Genomic DNA, 17,283 nt, shown 5'->3' on the forward strand with positions numbered 1-17,283 from the left:
TGTCACTAGTATATTTTGATGCTGATACTTTTGTACTTTTACTCTTTGAATGCAGTACTTTTACTTGTAACCGATTATTTTTACACCGTGGTATTACTACTTTCACTTGAGTAAAAGATCTGAGTACTTCCTCCACGACTGTATATAGGCCATATGAAAGATAATAATTGTAATAATACTATAGTAGTGGTCAAGCGGTGTGTGGGTGAGTGTGAACCATGCTCACTTTTGCCTTGTTTTTAAAGCCCAAACTGTAGTTTTATTGCCCACCTACATTCGAGTGTATTCACATTTATGAATGAAGAGTTTGTTGAGTGTCACAGCAGCCAATCAGTGAGCATCCCTCCAATTTTGTCTTTTAGGAAACAGGAAATAAAATCCCTCCGTAGCCCTTCAGCCTTTTTTATTAGAACAAGAGCAAATATGAATCTTTTGTAGTTACGTCTCCCTCTCATACACACACACAGATCTGAACAATAACACACACTCAATCATCGGCATCATCTGCCTCTCTCTCCTGCTGAGAGTGTGTGTGTGTGTGTGTGTGTGTGTGTGTGTGTGTGTGTGTCCGCGTGTGTCTGCGTGTGTGTCTGCGTGTGTGTGTGTGTGTGTGTGTGCGTGCGTGCTGTAGCATAGAGAGAGATTCTTGTGAAGTTGTTTTTTAAATCATATTTGATTTCATGCATAATTAGCTCGACCATCAGCAGCCGGCGGGCCGCATGCTGGGTGTTTACACACTCACACATACGCACACAAACACACACACACACACGCACACACACGCACACACACACACACACACACACACACACACATAGTACAGCCCAGGTCAGGACGGGTATACACACACACACACTATAGAATAAATCACAATGTTTCTACATTACTAGTAACTGAAAGGTATGCTGCTTACCTGTGTGTGTGCATGTGCACGTGTGTGCGTGTGCATGAGCCCGCGGGCGGCGTCCAATTTGCCGATAGGGTGAGACAGAGGAAGGGAAAGAGAGAGAGAGAGAGAGAGAGAGGAGAGTCTTCTTTGCTTTGCTCGAGACTCACTCGCAGTCGGATTAAAAACTTAATTATGTTTTAAAATGATATTTTAATTAAATATGGAAGCAGAAATGGATTGGCACCAAAATAATTAATCAAACATCAAAAAGTGAGCGTCGTCTTTCTGCTTCGGCCAGCAGAAAATAAAGTCAGCAGCAGGCCCGTTAGCTCGGCTGAACGTTCGTTTAACTCTCCCTCCCTCCATCCATCCCTCCCTCTGTTTTCCGTCTTCCCTCTCTGCCCTAAACACAAGAACACATTATATCCAGTCCCACAATGCATCTGTGATAATGACTCACAGATGTAATTAATTATCAGCTTGCTAATTAATGATCAGTGTGTTCAGTCTGTAGTTTCTGAAGTCAGGATTCTTGTTAACGACTTCATTTGAGCAACTTAGCTGCTAGAAACATCCTTGATGATTTACATCCATCTCACGGTAAACTGTTTGGTAACATTAGCAGGTAAACTCTCTCTCTTTCAGCTCACCACTAAACTGTTTGGTTTGTAGTCTAGTTAGTATTTAAAGTGTCAACAAACAGATGAAATGTTTTCCAATTTCCAAGTGACTGTGTTGCTTTCGTGACCTTTAATAATAAAGTAATAATGAAACATTCATTTGAAATACAGAAGCAGTCGCTAACTTCCTCTGCTAAGTAGTTTAATCTAAAATCAGCAGTCTGTTTTCCTTTGTTACAGATTCAACAATTTAGAATACAAAACGTTTCTCTCGTCGCTTAGAAAAATAGTATTTACGTAGATTTGAATATGAAAGTAAAACTTATTTTTAGATTATAAATTATTATTTATTTTTTTTCATCGTCTCTCTGTGTCCGTCTGATTCTCAAACACTTTGGTAGCTGATGGAGGGATGGATGGAGGGATGGATGGATGGATAGAGAGGAGGAGGGATGAGTGGAGGAGAGAGGAGATGATAGAGGCAATCAATATTTCTAGCATTCTAATTAAAGCCTCTCTGTGAAAAAAACATGTAATTATCAGTAAATGAAATACAAGGTCACTCTACCTGATGGAGGGGTGGAGGAGGAGGATGGAGGGATGGAGGGATGGAGAAAACAACAGAAAGGCTGCATGTTGAGATCTGGGAATTCTGCTGACAATGGATTCTATTCTTTATTTATTTTTAATGTAGTTAGTTTAGTTTGTAATATGTACTCATGACTACACAAACTTCTTTAAACAAACCTTTAAAGAGTATTTTGGTATTTCTATGATATTTCATATTTGATTGAGTCATTTCCAGACTAAGTTGATTAACACACTGTTTACCGAGGTGTTTTTGACAAATAGCTCAATTTTGTGCACAAAGCAAAATAGAAGGTTGTTGGCTCGGTGTTAGCACCTCGAAACTGCATTTCAAACGCCGGACCTCGGCAACGTGTCTATCCATCCTCCGGTACGCTGTGACCGGCGTGCGGCGGTGCAGCTCCTCGGTGCAGCAGCAGCAGCAGCCAGACGGCCGCCTCGCCAGGAGGAGACGGTGAAGAAGAGAGAGAGAGAGAGAGAGAGAGAGAGAGTCGGTGTGTTGAGATAATTCTGGTCTCATTTGTGGTCTGATGAACAGTAAATTCATCTAAGCTGGTGTCATTCAAACTAGGTTGACAAACGATGTAATCTGGTTGCCGTGGTGATGAATTATGTCTGAGTATTAACCATAACCCCGTTCTCTGTTTGAGAGAGAACGTTAACCAAAAAACAGGAAGTAAAACTGTCTGGAGGGGCGGGGAGTTTGAGTCAGAAGTCAGAACTGAACAAAATGTCCTCTCTTTCCTAACATATTCCCGCTTTACATAAATGTTTTTACTTTCCTAAAATGTCCTCAATCACTTAAAATCTTGCCACTTTCCACAAATGTCCTCGCTTTTGAAATTATCCTCATTTTCCCCAAAAAATGTCTTCACTTTTTCAACTGTCTTGCTTTCCAAAAATGTCCTAAATTTCAGAAAAACATCTCTGCTATCCAACTTATATATTCCCACTTAAAATGTCCCGTTGTTAAAGAATGTCCTAACACATGACGGCAGCCGTCTCACGGAGTAAAGAGACGCAGAGAAATTGAATCTTACCTGAAACAGTCTGGAACGGTTCGAGTTCTTTATCACTGGAAGAATGTTGATTAAACACTGAAGCTGGCTGGTGTGAGAGAGAGAGAGAGGGAGAGAGAGAGAGAGAGAGAGAGGGAGAGAGAGAGAATATGCATTTTCAAAATAAAATGTGTTCCACCTTTTCTGCGAGTGTTTAGATGATTCTCTGATGAATCGACAGAGACGAAGATAAACACTAAATTAATGACTGAACACACTGCTGGAGACTTCAGATGTTTTCTAGCCCTCCTCCTCCTCTATCTCTTCATCTCTTCCATCCATCCTCCACCTAATATTTATATATATTTACCTGTTTATACTCTTTATTTCTGGGATTATTTATTCCAAATAGAGTACTACGATACAGAGAGCCTGACCTTGTCTGTCATTCAGCACATCTGAGCGCGCTGCATGCTGCTGTGTCTTTAACCAATAAACCCTATTGTTCTGTGAGTGAGTGCGTGCGTGCGTGCGTGCGTGCGTGCGTGCGTGCGTGCGTGCGTGTGCATGAGAGAGCAGGGACTGGAGAGATGTTATTGATTTTTCAGGTGATCATCATTTTCTCTCTTTGGGCTGGTTGACGTTTTTTCTTAATAGTGTTTTAGGTCTGCATCACTAGAGCATGCTGGGAGATCAGCTAATTTCACATAGTGTCAGGGGCTGCTCTGTGTGTGTGTGTGTGTCAGGGATGGTGTGTTTAAGATGCTAAACTGCTGCTGACTCCCTGAATAAGTAACTCAACAACCGCTTTAAAAAGCAAGAACAGAAGCGGTAACGGTGAGCGTGGCGTGGCGTGCCTTTGAGCACGGAGAGGTTTCTGAAAGTGGAGTTTTGTTGTTAAGTGGAGCCTTAAACATAATTTATCTTAATAAATGGTCACGACGGTAAAAGCCAGACAGAACTGAACTGAAATCAAAGACCATGTTTTCATATATTCAGATAAATATTGTTTCCTGTAGTAACTCCACTCTTTAATATCAATATTTCTGACTCATATGTCATGAAGCAAAAAACATTTTGGAGCGTCACGTCTCCGCCTGACATCACCAATCAGAGCCAGGAAGCTGAGGACGGTTTGAGATGAAGATATCTGGCAGGCGGCGGCGTTGCGGCGGCGGCCCGGCGCTGGGGGCAGGTGTTACAGCAGCTCCCATTAATACAGCTAATTAACATTAGCCACTATTCTAATTAACACGCAAACTAATTAGGAAATAATTAACCAACATAAAAAAAAAACTGATCTTGCTGAGAGAGAGTGAGAGAGTGAGAGAGATGAGGTCGCAGACAGACAGACAGACAGAGGAGCTGAGCCTGGTGGAGGGATCAGAGGGGATTGTGGGAGTTTGAGAAGGAGGTGATGATCTGGATCAGTGAGGTTTTGTTGTCTGTGACGCCGTCAGGGGGCCAAACGAGGGCCGACAAGTCCACATGGGGCCAAATCAGCATCTTCAGAGAGCCGTAAAACGTCTGTAACAACAAGATAAGAATCCAAACGTGGATCTTTGACACTGACAGGTGGATATAAAACGTCTTTAGAGCACCAACAGATATTAAAAAGCATAAAGCGACCATTTTATACAGCCTGTTTTTATTGTTTGTTTCATACAGTCAGTCTTTGTTTGGAGGAGTTTACTCACTTTTTATTTTTTTGTGAAGACAGAGCTGAACATGCCGACGTATACCTAACTATAGACCCACTTAATAAATATGTTATTAAATGTATCAGACATAATATTAAAAATAAATGTAGCCATTAATTAATTGATAAAATGTGATATAATTGATATTTCTGTTTTAATTTGTTTCTTTTCTTTTCTATTAATTTTTTTAATGTATTTATTTATTTTTGAGGCACAAATGCATAAAGAAATGTGAATAGAAATGCAAAGGGGAAATCGTGCAGAAATAAATATATAAATAAATAAATATATACAAACATTTAAAAATACATTTAAAAAATGCAAAAATAAATAAATTTCAAATTTAATAAAAAACAATGATGTATAAACAAAAGGTAAAATTCAACAGAATAGTAAATACATAAGGGAATAAATACAAAGATAAATAAATGAATTTATGTCACATTTTATCAATTAATTAATAGCAGCATATTCACCCACTCCCATTTTGATAAGAGTATTAAATACTTGACGAATCTCCTTTGAAGGTACATTTTGAACAGATAAAAAATGTGTGATTAATTTGCGATTATTCGTGATTAACTATGAACAATCATGCGATTGATCGTGATTTAATATTTTCATCGATTGACACACATTTACACATTAACTAATATACTTTGTTTTTACCAGAGTCTGCATTTCCCTGAACTCTATAACAGAAGTAGCGAGTGTAAAACCATCATGACCTCTCGTCCGAATGGTCACAATTATATTAGAATAAGATGCAGGTTGACAAATACCAACATTTTTCTTTGGAAGATAAACAGAGAGAAACAACGTGCACCTCAGGCTCTCCAGATGTTCTTGATGAGGATTACTTTTCAAATTCCTCCTCAACTTCTTGCTACCGCTGCAGATTCTCTCTGTTGTTACGTGCTTCCTGAAAACACGATGAAGGAGGAGAGGAAGAGGAGGAGGAGGTTAGGGAAGGCCAGGAGGTGAGCTGGAGGTTTGTTTAGTTGGTTTTAGCTGCTTATGAAGACCTCAGTAGAAACATCTGGACGACACAACCAGCCTGCGGACAACACACACACACATTTTGTTGTTTGTAACCTGCTGCCTCTGTGATGCTCACATCTGTTATGGTCTGATTGTCAGGGAGGATGTGTGTGTGTGTGTGTGTGTGTGTGTGTGTGTTTGTGTGCATGTGTGTGTTTTCTTTTATTGTCAGCAATCTGAAAGATGAAATCGAAGCGTTCATTCAACGGCTTCACGCAAATCAAACTGTATTACAGTATCGACACGCACAGGTGTGTGTGTGCATGTGTGTGCATGTGTGTGCATGTGTGTGTGTGTGCGTGTGTGTGTGTGTGTGTGCTGGCAGCTGGATGCAGCCGTCTCATATACATTATTGATCCTGTATCATTACCCACTGCTCCGCTCTATCACGACAAAAACACCCTGTTATTGGAATACCTCACCTCCAGTATTGACCTGCAACACGCACACACACACACACACACACACACACTGATGTCTCAAGACATTAACATCAAATGTGGAGTCAAAAGACAAACCCTTTTTGCCCTAGATGGGTCTTTTCTTTTTTAATTTTTTCAGTGTTAATTTGTCAGTTTTACCAAAGAACGTATATCGCTAAGAAGTGAAAGTCAAAAGTTTGTTCCATTGCAACGTCAGCTCCCAGCAGCAGAGCTACGCTTCCACCATTTTGGACTGAAAGCGACTTGTAGCTTGTTGTCTACCTCACTACGGTTAGAAAGAGCCGTGGTTTGTGTTTTAACAACGTTTCGGTTATGAGTTCAAGAAAGTTCGGGAATTTCAAATCTGTCTTTTTCCCAGAGAAACACTCTTTTATTGTTTCAAAAAACGACGTACTGATCCATGTCCATCACCTTCAGTTACACACAGCAGCGTCCTCATACGCGCTCTTACTTTGTAAATGGCAACTTCCTGTCGCAGAATATGAAAAAAGTGATTTTAGTGATTTTATTTTTTGTTTTTAGAAATAGAAAATGAAAATAAACCGTTTTTTAAGTTTAGTTCATCTCTTTTTGACCCTGATAAAGAAAAACGCCTAATAAAATTATTTATATTTTAAAACGAAAATCAAATAACTAATTTTTTGTTTTTTAATATCCGTTTGTGAAGGAAAATCGAATGACCAAAAGATACACTGACCCATAGTCTACTGAAACGGCCTGCATTGATCAATACAAGACAAATATAATGAGAACTTTCAGTCCGTAATGGAGGCAGTGGCTCTCTTCTTCCTTGTTGACGAAAGCTGCAGAATTGTTGAAACGATGCTTTTGCTCCCGGCGCCGATCAGCCGACGGGCCTGAACTCATTCAGGTGGCGTTGAGATGTTCCCGCCACATTAAAGACGGCGCTGAAGAAACACCGCAGGCGCCGCTGGACGCTCAGTCAACCAACAAGTCGCCTGTTTGTCAGATAACTGAGATGACTTATATGGTCTGTAGCAGAGAGCTGATGTTAATACAGCGTTAGTCTGTGACATCATTGATTAGATTATTGATTTGTGTATTGATTTATCAGCTGATAGTTGTTTTTAATGAACGAGCAGACTTGAGGTGTATTGTGGATGTTGCGGTGTGTCTCTCTGCTGCTGCTGCTGCTCAGCTCTCCGTCCTAACACCACTGTTTGATTGGCAGTTATAGCCCCGGGAAAACCCCAGGAGACACACACACACACACACACACACACACACACACACACACACATTCGGATTCATGCACACATGTAGGGCACATTTTCACTGCAGCAAATCAACCAACAAGCTTTTCCAGCAAACACACATATAAATATATTTTAGAAACATGAAAACATGCAACGAACACACCAACACACACACACACACACACACACACACACACACACACACACACACACACACACACACACACACACACACACACACACACACCTCGAGGGAGATGTGCTTGTGAGGGTTTCAAGGGATGCTGGGTAAATTGGCCCTGACATGTAAACAAAAAGCCGCAAAATGACTTGATTCAGCACATCGAGGTAGAACACAAACACACACACACACACACACACACACACACACACACAGAGCTACAGAAAAAAACAGAAACTGTGTGTGTGTGTGTGTGTGTGTGTGTGTGTGTGTGTGTGTGTGTGTGTCAGGGGACGGTCTACATATTCATCAAATGAGGCAGATTCTTATTGATTCTTGTGTCTATTAGCGCCGTTAAAGACGAGACTGGAAACACTGGACTCAGCTGTTCTGTTCTAAATCTCTCACACGCTCACTCTCACTCACTCTCACTCCCTCTCATTCACTCTCACTCACTCTCACAGGGTTTAACACTCAGTCCTCAGTTATGATAGAAAGTATTTGATTCTATATACTAATGACTCGGGCTGTCAAAGTTGTAGCGGCTCAGTTTTAAAGCTAGAGTGAAGATACTGGTATCATAGTAAACTATAAAACCTGATGAATCCATCGGTACCAACCATGTCAGACTAGCTGGTCATGAAGGAGGTTAAATAACGCTCCAAATTTACACTAAATTTTGGCAAGGAAAAACTGTCATGGTCATTTTCAAAGGTGTCCCTTGACCTCTGACCTCCAGATGTGTGAATGTAAATGGGTTCTATGAGTACCCACGAGTCTCCCCTTTACAGACATGCCCACTTTATGATAATCACATGCAGTTTGGGGCCAAGTCATAGTCAAGTCAGCACACTGACACACTGACAGCTGCTGTTGCCTGTTGGGCTGCAGTTTGCCATGTTATGATTTGAGCATATTGTTTTATGCTAAATGCAGTACCTGTGAGGGTTTCTGGACAATGTCTGTAATTGATTTGTGTTGTTAATCGATTTACAATAATCAAATATATACATACATTTGCATAAAGCAGCATATTTGTCCACTCCCATGTTGATAAGAGGATTAAATACTTGACAAATCTCCCTTTAAGGGACATTTTGAACATACAAGCTTTACTAAAAAACACCTTTTCAACAAGTGTGATGATTTTTGTGGCAATGGCATATTTATATGTGTGTCAGATGTGTAACAGTAGCTCATAGAAATATATGCATTTTTACTTTTGATCCTTTTTACAGTTCAGTAGATGAACTTGTACAATTGGCAACACACACACACACACACACACACACGCACGCACACACACGCACACACACTAGCAGATGGAGCCATGAGTCTAGTTTGAAGAGAAATAATTTCTGACAGAAATCCTTGAAGATCCTTCAGACTGGGAAGCAGCCCAACTCATCACTCTGTATGTGTGTGTGTGTGTGTGTGTGTGTGTGTGTGTTTGTGTGTGTGTGTTTTAAACAGACTCTGTGTTCCAGTTCTGTGTCCTCAAGGCGTCCAGGAGAAATTGCTTCACTGTGTGTGTATATATGTGTGTGTGTTGCTGTTATGTATGAAAAAGCCAATTACAACCATAAGATTGCGTTCGTTCGCTCGCTCGCTGCAAATTTCGGAAAAATAAACGAACTGAATAAATAACTGACTGTCTCTAACAGCGTTACTGACTCAGTTACCAACCGTCTAACTGACTGACTGACATGTCCATGAAACACTGACAGAACAGCTGAGAAGTGAAGTCAACGCTGAAGTGCCTTAAACCTGCATTCTGTCTACCAGCCAGCAGGGGGCGACTCCTCTGGTTGTATAGAAGTCTATGAGATAATCTATGAGAGTCTACTTCTCTCTTGATTTATTCCCTCAGTAAACATTGTAAACATGAGTTTATGGTCTAAATCTCTAGTTTCAAGTCTTCTTCAATACAGCATGATGTTCATTTAGTTAATGATGGTCCCATTTAGAGTCAGATAGACCATAAAGCAGGGGATGCTTTAGGGCGGGGCTACCTTGTGATTGACAGGTCGCTACCACGGCGTTGTCTGGTCTGGGAGTTGTCCGTGTTTTTGTCTCAGAACTTTAACCCTTTCACAGTCTGTTTTCACTTCATCAAAGTTAATTATAAGATTTTGGTTGATTGGTTAACATATTGATCACCTAAAAATGTTTTATTCAGCATTTAGTTGTACTTAGCTCCACACTCTCGTGCCACTTTTGGTTGCAAAAAACCAAGATGGCAACTGACAAAAACCAAGATGACCACGATAGCCAAAAACCAAGATGACCACGACAGCCAAAAACCAAGATGACCACGACAGCTAATAAACCAAGATGACCACGATGGCCAAAAAAAATGATGGCGGCGAAGGACAAAAACCAAAATGGCTACGGCCAAAATGCCGAACTCGAGGCTATGTAACGGCCATTCACAAACCAATGGGTGACGTCACGGTGACTACGTCCACTACTTCTATACAGTCTGTGACCCAGACACTCTTTTTATTGAAATGCTCAATTGACATTGTTTGCAGAATCCTGCATCTTTACCGTCTCTACGTGTAAATATGGTTCTAGATTTCCATTGTAGTTTGTTGTTTTCACTGATACACCTCCTCGACCAGCAGCAGACTTTCCTTATTTGTGTTTCCATTTATATATATAGAGGATATTCATTTCATGTGTTACCTGCAGCTGGAACTATGAAGGATTTCACACGGGTTAAATGAACTTAAATCTGAGTCTAAACTTCACAGAGAACATGCAACAGATTACAGGACGGGGCGAAGGTTAAATCCAGCCGTGTGATTGGCTGTCGCTCTTTGAGCATACATGTGATGAATCATGTGATCACTTGACAGCTGCTCATAAAGGTCACTCCTCCCTCGCAGTAAGCAGGAGTAAGTGTGTCTTATTCACCCTCTTTTTTACTCTTTAAATGAAAGGATTTTTAGATGTAATTCGGGGCCCGAGTCAGAGTCAGAGTTATAAACTGCACCAAGGAACAAATTATCAAAGAAAAGAACAATCTAAGCAGCTAATGAACAACTTGACTGATTTACTGACTCGCTGGCCGACTAACCAGCCAGCAAACAGCCTGCAAACGCAACCAGGAGAGAAGTAATGAATGGAAGTGGAGAGACATTTAGACAAAGTGAGAAGAATTTTCTCTGAGAGCTTCCAGTTAGTTTCATTTCTGTAATAGCACCACACACACACGCACAAACAAAGTACCTTCACACACACACACAGATGCAGACGGCGCTGTTGATTGTGTATTGCCTGTTTGTTTATTAGCTCTCTGATTGAGCGGCTCTGCCTTCCACAGATTGGATGACCTTTCCAGATCCTTCCGCGAGTCCGCTAAGTAGATCGGACGGCGAACGCGACGCGGCGACACTTTATTCAGATTGTTACCGAATGAGGAAAAAGCAGGCGGTCATATTTGTGTGTGTGTGCGTCGCTGTTTGTACACTCTCACTCTGCCTTCATTGGTTCAATTGAAGCCTCATCTCCATATAGTTTGTATGCAATTACATCTGAGCGGAGCGCTGAGTGCCTCTATATGATTGTGTCTGGATACTGAGAGCTGTGATGTGTGTGTGTGTGTGTGTGTGTGTGCATGTTTATTTTTTTCTTGTGTGTGTGGAGCAATTCATGGTCGATTTGTGTGTGTGTGTGTGTGGCGTTATGGGAACATTTGTGCAGGCGTGACGTGTGTGCGTATGAGAGGTAATTTGTGCCGGCGGAAATGCGATTCATGCTAAATGTGTGTTTGTGGTTTTATGGGTAATTTGTGTTAGCAGGATGTGTGTGTGCATTTATATGCATCTACATGTTCATATGGATATGTGAGTGAGTGTGTGAGCCCAGATGAGAGTGCAGGATAAGCGTGGAGTGTGTTTCTAGTGGCTTGTTGGCCACTCGCGGGGCTTTAAAGGGCACGTCCGTCAAAATATGGCACAGCTGAATCTCATTCATCTGCAATAAACAAGCTAATCACACGACAGGACGAGTAGGACAAACGGGCGCCGGGCAGGTTTCACACGTCACTGATAGGTCACTGCGTTGCTTCACTTTGATTCTGCTCATCCGGTGAAACTGAATCAATGACAAGTGAAGGGCAGTTTGATCAGGAGGAACGAGTTGAATTTAGGCACATTAACTGTTCTGTTCTTCATGTTCTGTAGTTGTGATGTTTGCAACCTTTAGTAGGGTTATTATACTAAACTGAAACTGAAACGAAAATAAGCAGTGAAAAATATTTTTAGTCACCGCTAGATGCCGCCAAATCCAACACACTGCACCTTTTAAAGGTGCTGTTTATAAGTCCTAACACGTATAAATTATTGCGGGTCGGTGTCCCATGCGCACTCGCGTGTGGCTACGCTGTTCAGACTCAGACTCCAACACAAACTATACAGAAGCACCAAAACCTCTTGGTTGTATCTAGTGAAGCCCGTCTGTTAAACAGTGTTAACTCTTCCTGCTTCGGCCCCCCGACCGCGGTCAGAAGACACAGGGGAGACCATAGCTTTGGTCTCCAGGGCCGGAGTCTCTGCTGTACTCTGCTCCTCTGCTCCTCTGCCTGCCTTCACTCACACACCGCGCTCTGTCTCACTCTCTCTTTCGCTCCACCTCTCACGTGCATGCTGCTCACTCCACACTGCAGAAGAGTTATTAGTTCTGAGAATATCTAGTGAATGTTCAGTGGACGTTTGTGCAGAAATAACTGCTGCAGCTCCTCCAGACCAACAGAGGTTTCCCGTGTCTTGTGAAGTGACGGGGCTCCGCAGCGAGAAACGTTATCGTCTCCAACCAAAACTCCGGTGTCTCCCCTGTTCCCTCCGGCCGGGGTGGGGAGGTTGAAGCAGGAAAACACAGTATCAGCATTGATTCATGGAGAGACCTTGGTCTGGTCAGCTAACATTACTGCCAAGCAGCTGAAATATAGAGTGATATTGTGCTTTTAGCTGACGTGTGTCTCCTCACTGTGTTGAGCGATGCTCCTTCATGTCTATGTAGAGCGAGCACAAGCGCCAGCAACAGGACGCTGACTTTAGTTGACTTAACGGCCACAGGTGTCGCTGTTAACAAGACATTTCTGATTCTTACATAGAATCGTCCCTTTAAGCTTGAGGCTTAAATGTCCTGTGGGTGGTGTTAAAGAAAGGTTCAGGTGTCGTTAAGACCTGAAGGACTGATCAGGGAACGCCAGTCTGCTTGTTAGAGGATGATATTTCTTGTGCAGAAGTTTTGGCTGGAAATCAACTCACACAAATAAAAACCCTCTTAAATTGATCCATATCTTTCATTGTTGTTTAACCGCTCCCACGGCGTCTGTGTCGGGGGAACAGATACATCACTTGTTACGGTCAGGAGGACGCCAGATTTATCCTTTCCAGATCATGAATACCCACAGCATGTCGTGTGATTGATGCCCGTATGTCCTGCTCTGTCTCCTCCAGGCTGAGCCGATCCCCAGTCAGTGTGAAGCCCAGCGAGCCGCCCTGGCAGAGCAGATGGCTCTCAGACTGAGCAGCCTGCACTACCCCTCAACCGCCAGCAGGAGGCACTACAGTCAGCTGGCCAGGAACAACAGGTAAACATACTACAGGATAAATAAACTTCTACATTAGATGCCATGGATGTATTAACTGAGCCGATATAGTGTGCATTCCAAGATGGACTTCAAGTTTTTCAGCTTTTGTTAGTTCTCCGTGTTTTTGACCTGCATCATTGAGACTTCCTTTGGCCGAGCCGCCTGACTTCCTGTTCGCTCTCTGCACACATGAATGGGATAAAATAATTTAAAAGATGCATCATTTTTATGTTCACCAAACGTGAAGCGACATATATGTATAAACAATAACGTCACTGCCGTATTTATGCCTAATTTAGATGACGTTATTTTGAGTGTTGATGGAGGAGCTACGATGTTAGCAGAACTCCATTCAGAAAACAAACATTTTAACAGTTGTTTGCTTGTTGTCTTGCGGACAGACCTGACAAAGCATGAATTCAGACTTTTTACAATTCTGCATCATGATGTAGTTATTTCGGCATCTTTTTGATCTGTTTATTGCGATTAAATCACAGCAAAATCTGGATTCCATCTAGTGGCGCACCAGTTTCGTCTCTTTGCTTTTACACCCTTTGCTAAACCTGCGATTATAAAAACAATATAAAAATATATATTTTTAAGACGAGACGATGGTCGCATAAACTATTTGATTTTGCATGACGTTTATTGGAGAACTCTAAAATCTTGACCCAGCCCTATAACTGCATATAACAGGTGTGAATGGAGCCCTCCAGCTGCCCTCAATCAGAACTCTCAAACAGCATCAATACATAATATAATAGAGTAAAACAAAATATAATATAAGACACAAAAAGTACCAGATGATTATTCTCTGTTACAACGAGACAGACAAACAGAGGAAGAATAAAACACAACAACACAGTAACATGTAACACACACACACTCACACACACACTCAGTTGAGTGTAATCATGCACACACAGAGTACGAGTGTTAACAGCAGTAATCTGGTGTGGCCAGGCTCGGCTCGGCAAGCGCCGTCTTTGGTCACGCTGCCTGTCGGCGTTTCATCCCCGGCTTTGAGGAGCCTCCCTCCGCGGTTATCACTCGCACGCAGAGCGCACACACACACACACACACACACACACACACACACATACATACACACACACAATAAAAACACACACAAAGTCGTGTGTATGCAAATGAAAAATGAAGCTTAAATTGTTCACTCTGAGTCTGTAGTATGTTGTGTTCTCCAGACTTTGTTGGTGTCGTCACACTCACTTACATGAAGGATGTGGTGTGTCCTTGCATGCATGCACGCACGCACGCACACACACACACACACACACACACACACAAACACAAATCCACTGTTTTGATTGAGCATAAATTGCAGTTTTGGCAACATTGCTCTGTCTTCTGTGATTTAAATTAAAGAAATACAAGTGCTTTACATACACAGTCAGAACACACACACACTCACACACACACGCACACACACACACACACACACACACACACAGACACTCGTTTTGTTTGTGTTTGTGTTTGTGTTTTCCGGTCCTCTGTGGCTGCAGTGTAATGTTTCAGTAATTTACTTCGGATGTATTGGACAGTAATTGGTTATTCATATATTAGCTGCTGCGTTTCAGATTTACATCTGTGTGTTTGTGTGTGTGCGTGTGTGTGTGTGTGTGTGTGTGTGTTTGTGCATGCGTGCACGTGCGTGTGCATGTGTGTGTGTGTGTGTCCGGTGCAGTGGTGTGTGTGATGAGTTTGGAAATAATTGGATGTTACATGTTTTTCTTTAGCTGCAGTGAGTCGAGCTCAGTTGAGGTTTGTGGTTTTGGTTCAGTTGTGAAGAAAATGAAGGTCAGACTGAATTATTTACTGATCTCACGCAAAATATCTCAATTCTGAATTAATGCCAAAATAAATTTAATTGGGGGAGAAAAAAATACATTGCTTTTTTTAATTTGCTGGTTTTAAAAAGCAGCTAAAAAGTCCAATAAATGGTAACCTGTAGTGAATGTTTGCTTATTATTTTTCATTGATTATTAATTAAGTTAAATATAAAAATTAATTAGATATGGGTTTTTTTGTTATCTTTTATCAGTAGCAGGTCAATAAATTATACCATTCTTTGAATTATTTTTTAAGGTTATATATATATATACATATATATATATATATTTATATTAGAAATAATCCAAACGCGATTAATATGCTTTTTGGGTTATGAAAAAATAAATAAATTGATTGAATATTAGTATATACAAATAGTTTGGTTTCAGGATGAATCCATTAGAATGAATGAGTGAATGACAGCAGGTGGAGCTGTGCTGCTGCTGTCTGATGGTCTGGTTTCAGGATGAATCCATTAGAATGAATGAATGAGTGAATGACAGCAGATGGAGCTGTGATGCTGCTGTCTGCTGGTCTGGTTTCAGGATGAATCCATTAGAATGAATGAATGACAGCAGGTGGAGCTGTGATGCTGCTCTCTGCTGGTCTGGTTTCAGGATGAATCCATTAGAATGAGTGAATGACAGCAGGTGCAGCTGTGCTGCTGCTGTCTGATGGTCTGGTATCAGGATGAATCCATTAGAATGAATGAATGAATGACAGCAGGTGGAGCTGTGATGCTGCTGTCTGCTGGTCTGGTTTCAGTGTGATGCTGCTGTCTGCTGGTCTGGTTTCAGGATGAATTCATTAGAATGAATGAATGAATGACAGCAGGTGGAGCTGTGATGCTGCTCTCTGCTGGTCTGGTTTCAGGATGAATCCATTAGAATGAATGAATGAATGAATGACAGTAGGTGGAGCTGTGCTGCTGCTGTCTGCTGGTCTGGTTTCAGGATGAATCCATTAGAATGAATGAATGAATGAATGACAGCAGGTGGAGCTGTGCTGCTGTTGTCTGCTGGTCTGGTTTCAGGATGAATCCATTAGAATGAATGAATGAGTGAATGACAGCAGGTGGAGCTATGAAGCTGCTGTCTGCTGGTCTGGTTTCAGGATGAATCCATTAGACAGGACGAGTGTCAGTGAATCACCTCATAAATCCAACCCAGTCTCTGACTGAAAGGTGACGGCTGCCAATATGACTCATTCAACCTTTCACTTTCATCTCTCTCTCCTGTCCTTCCTCGCTCACTTCATCTATCCTTCCTTTCCTCATAATCCTCACCATCCTTCCTCATCCCTCTACTTTCTTTTTTTCCCTTTATCTCTTTTCTTTCTCTTAACTTCTATCCTCCAGTCTGTGTTTCCCGCTTCCCATTTTCTTCTCTATTCTTCTTGGCATCTTCTCTTCATCTCTCCACCCTGTCCTCCGTTTTCCTCTCTACTTTTCTTCTCTTGACTTTGACTCCTCTACTTTCTTCCCACCTTTCCTCTCCTCCCATAATTTCCTCCTCCTCCTCCTCTCTTCTCTCTCCTTTCCTGTTTTCACCCTCTCCCCTGTTCTTTCCATCCTTCCTCCATCCTTGCCATCTCCCCCTCTTCTTTCCTTCCCTCTCTCTCTCTCTTCTCTTACCCATTCCTCCTTCCTTTCCTTCCCTCTCTCTCTCCCCTCCTCTCCCTCTCGCTGTATGGTGGATGATGAATTAGAGACAGTGGTTACAGCTGCTATCTACGCTGCAGCAGCAGCAGAAAGGGAGAGAGAGAGAGAGAAAAGTAAGTAATGGGAAGTGATGAAAAGAGAGAGAGAGAGAGTAGTAGAAAGTGGAGGATGATGGCAACTCCATCCATTTAAAGCTTGACTGTTTACACTTAACGGCAAGACGTCTATTCTAAAACCTGTTCATTCTAAGAAAAATGTGTTGGGTTTGTAATAATAATTATAATAATGATAATAGCGATAATGAGCATTTGTATAGCAACTTTCATTTTCATTGTTTCTTTCAGTACAAACACATTCTGAATCGCAGGAGACACTTTAATTACATTTTGAGCCATTAAAACTTCCTCCTGTATAACTAGCGTAGATATCAATACACTTTTCCAATATTTGGATTTGCACAGTTTCACTTGATACCCGCTACATTTTATTA

General features: G+C 41.6%; 1 protein-coding gene across 2 annotated transcripts in view; it reads left to right on the forward strand.

Annotated features, from left to right (window-relative positions):
* The window catches only part of akap6 (A kinase (PRKA) anchor protein 6), a 187,565-nt gene that overhangs the window by 74,991 nt on the left and 95,291 nt on the right, over positions 1-17,283 (forward strand). For both annotated transcript variants that reach the window (XM_037796614.1, XM_037796615.1), the window contains exon 13: positions 13,146-13,279. In XM_037796614.1, the coding sequence (XP_037652542.1) occupies positions 13,146-13,279 (134 nt within the window). The remainder of the gene's footprint in view (positions 1-13,145; positions 13,280-17,283) is intronic.

This window comes from Sebastes umbrosus, chromosome 16 (assembly GCF_015220745.1).
Source record: "Sebastes umbrosus isolate fSebUmb1 chromosome 16, fSebUmb1.pri, whole genome shotgun sequence".
Classification (NCBI taxonomy): Eukaryota; Metazoa; Chordata; class Actinopteri; order Perciformes; family Sebastidae; genus Sebastes; species Sebastes umbrosus.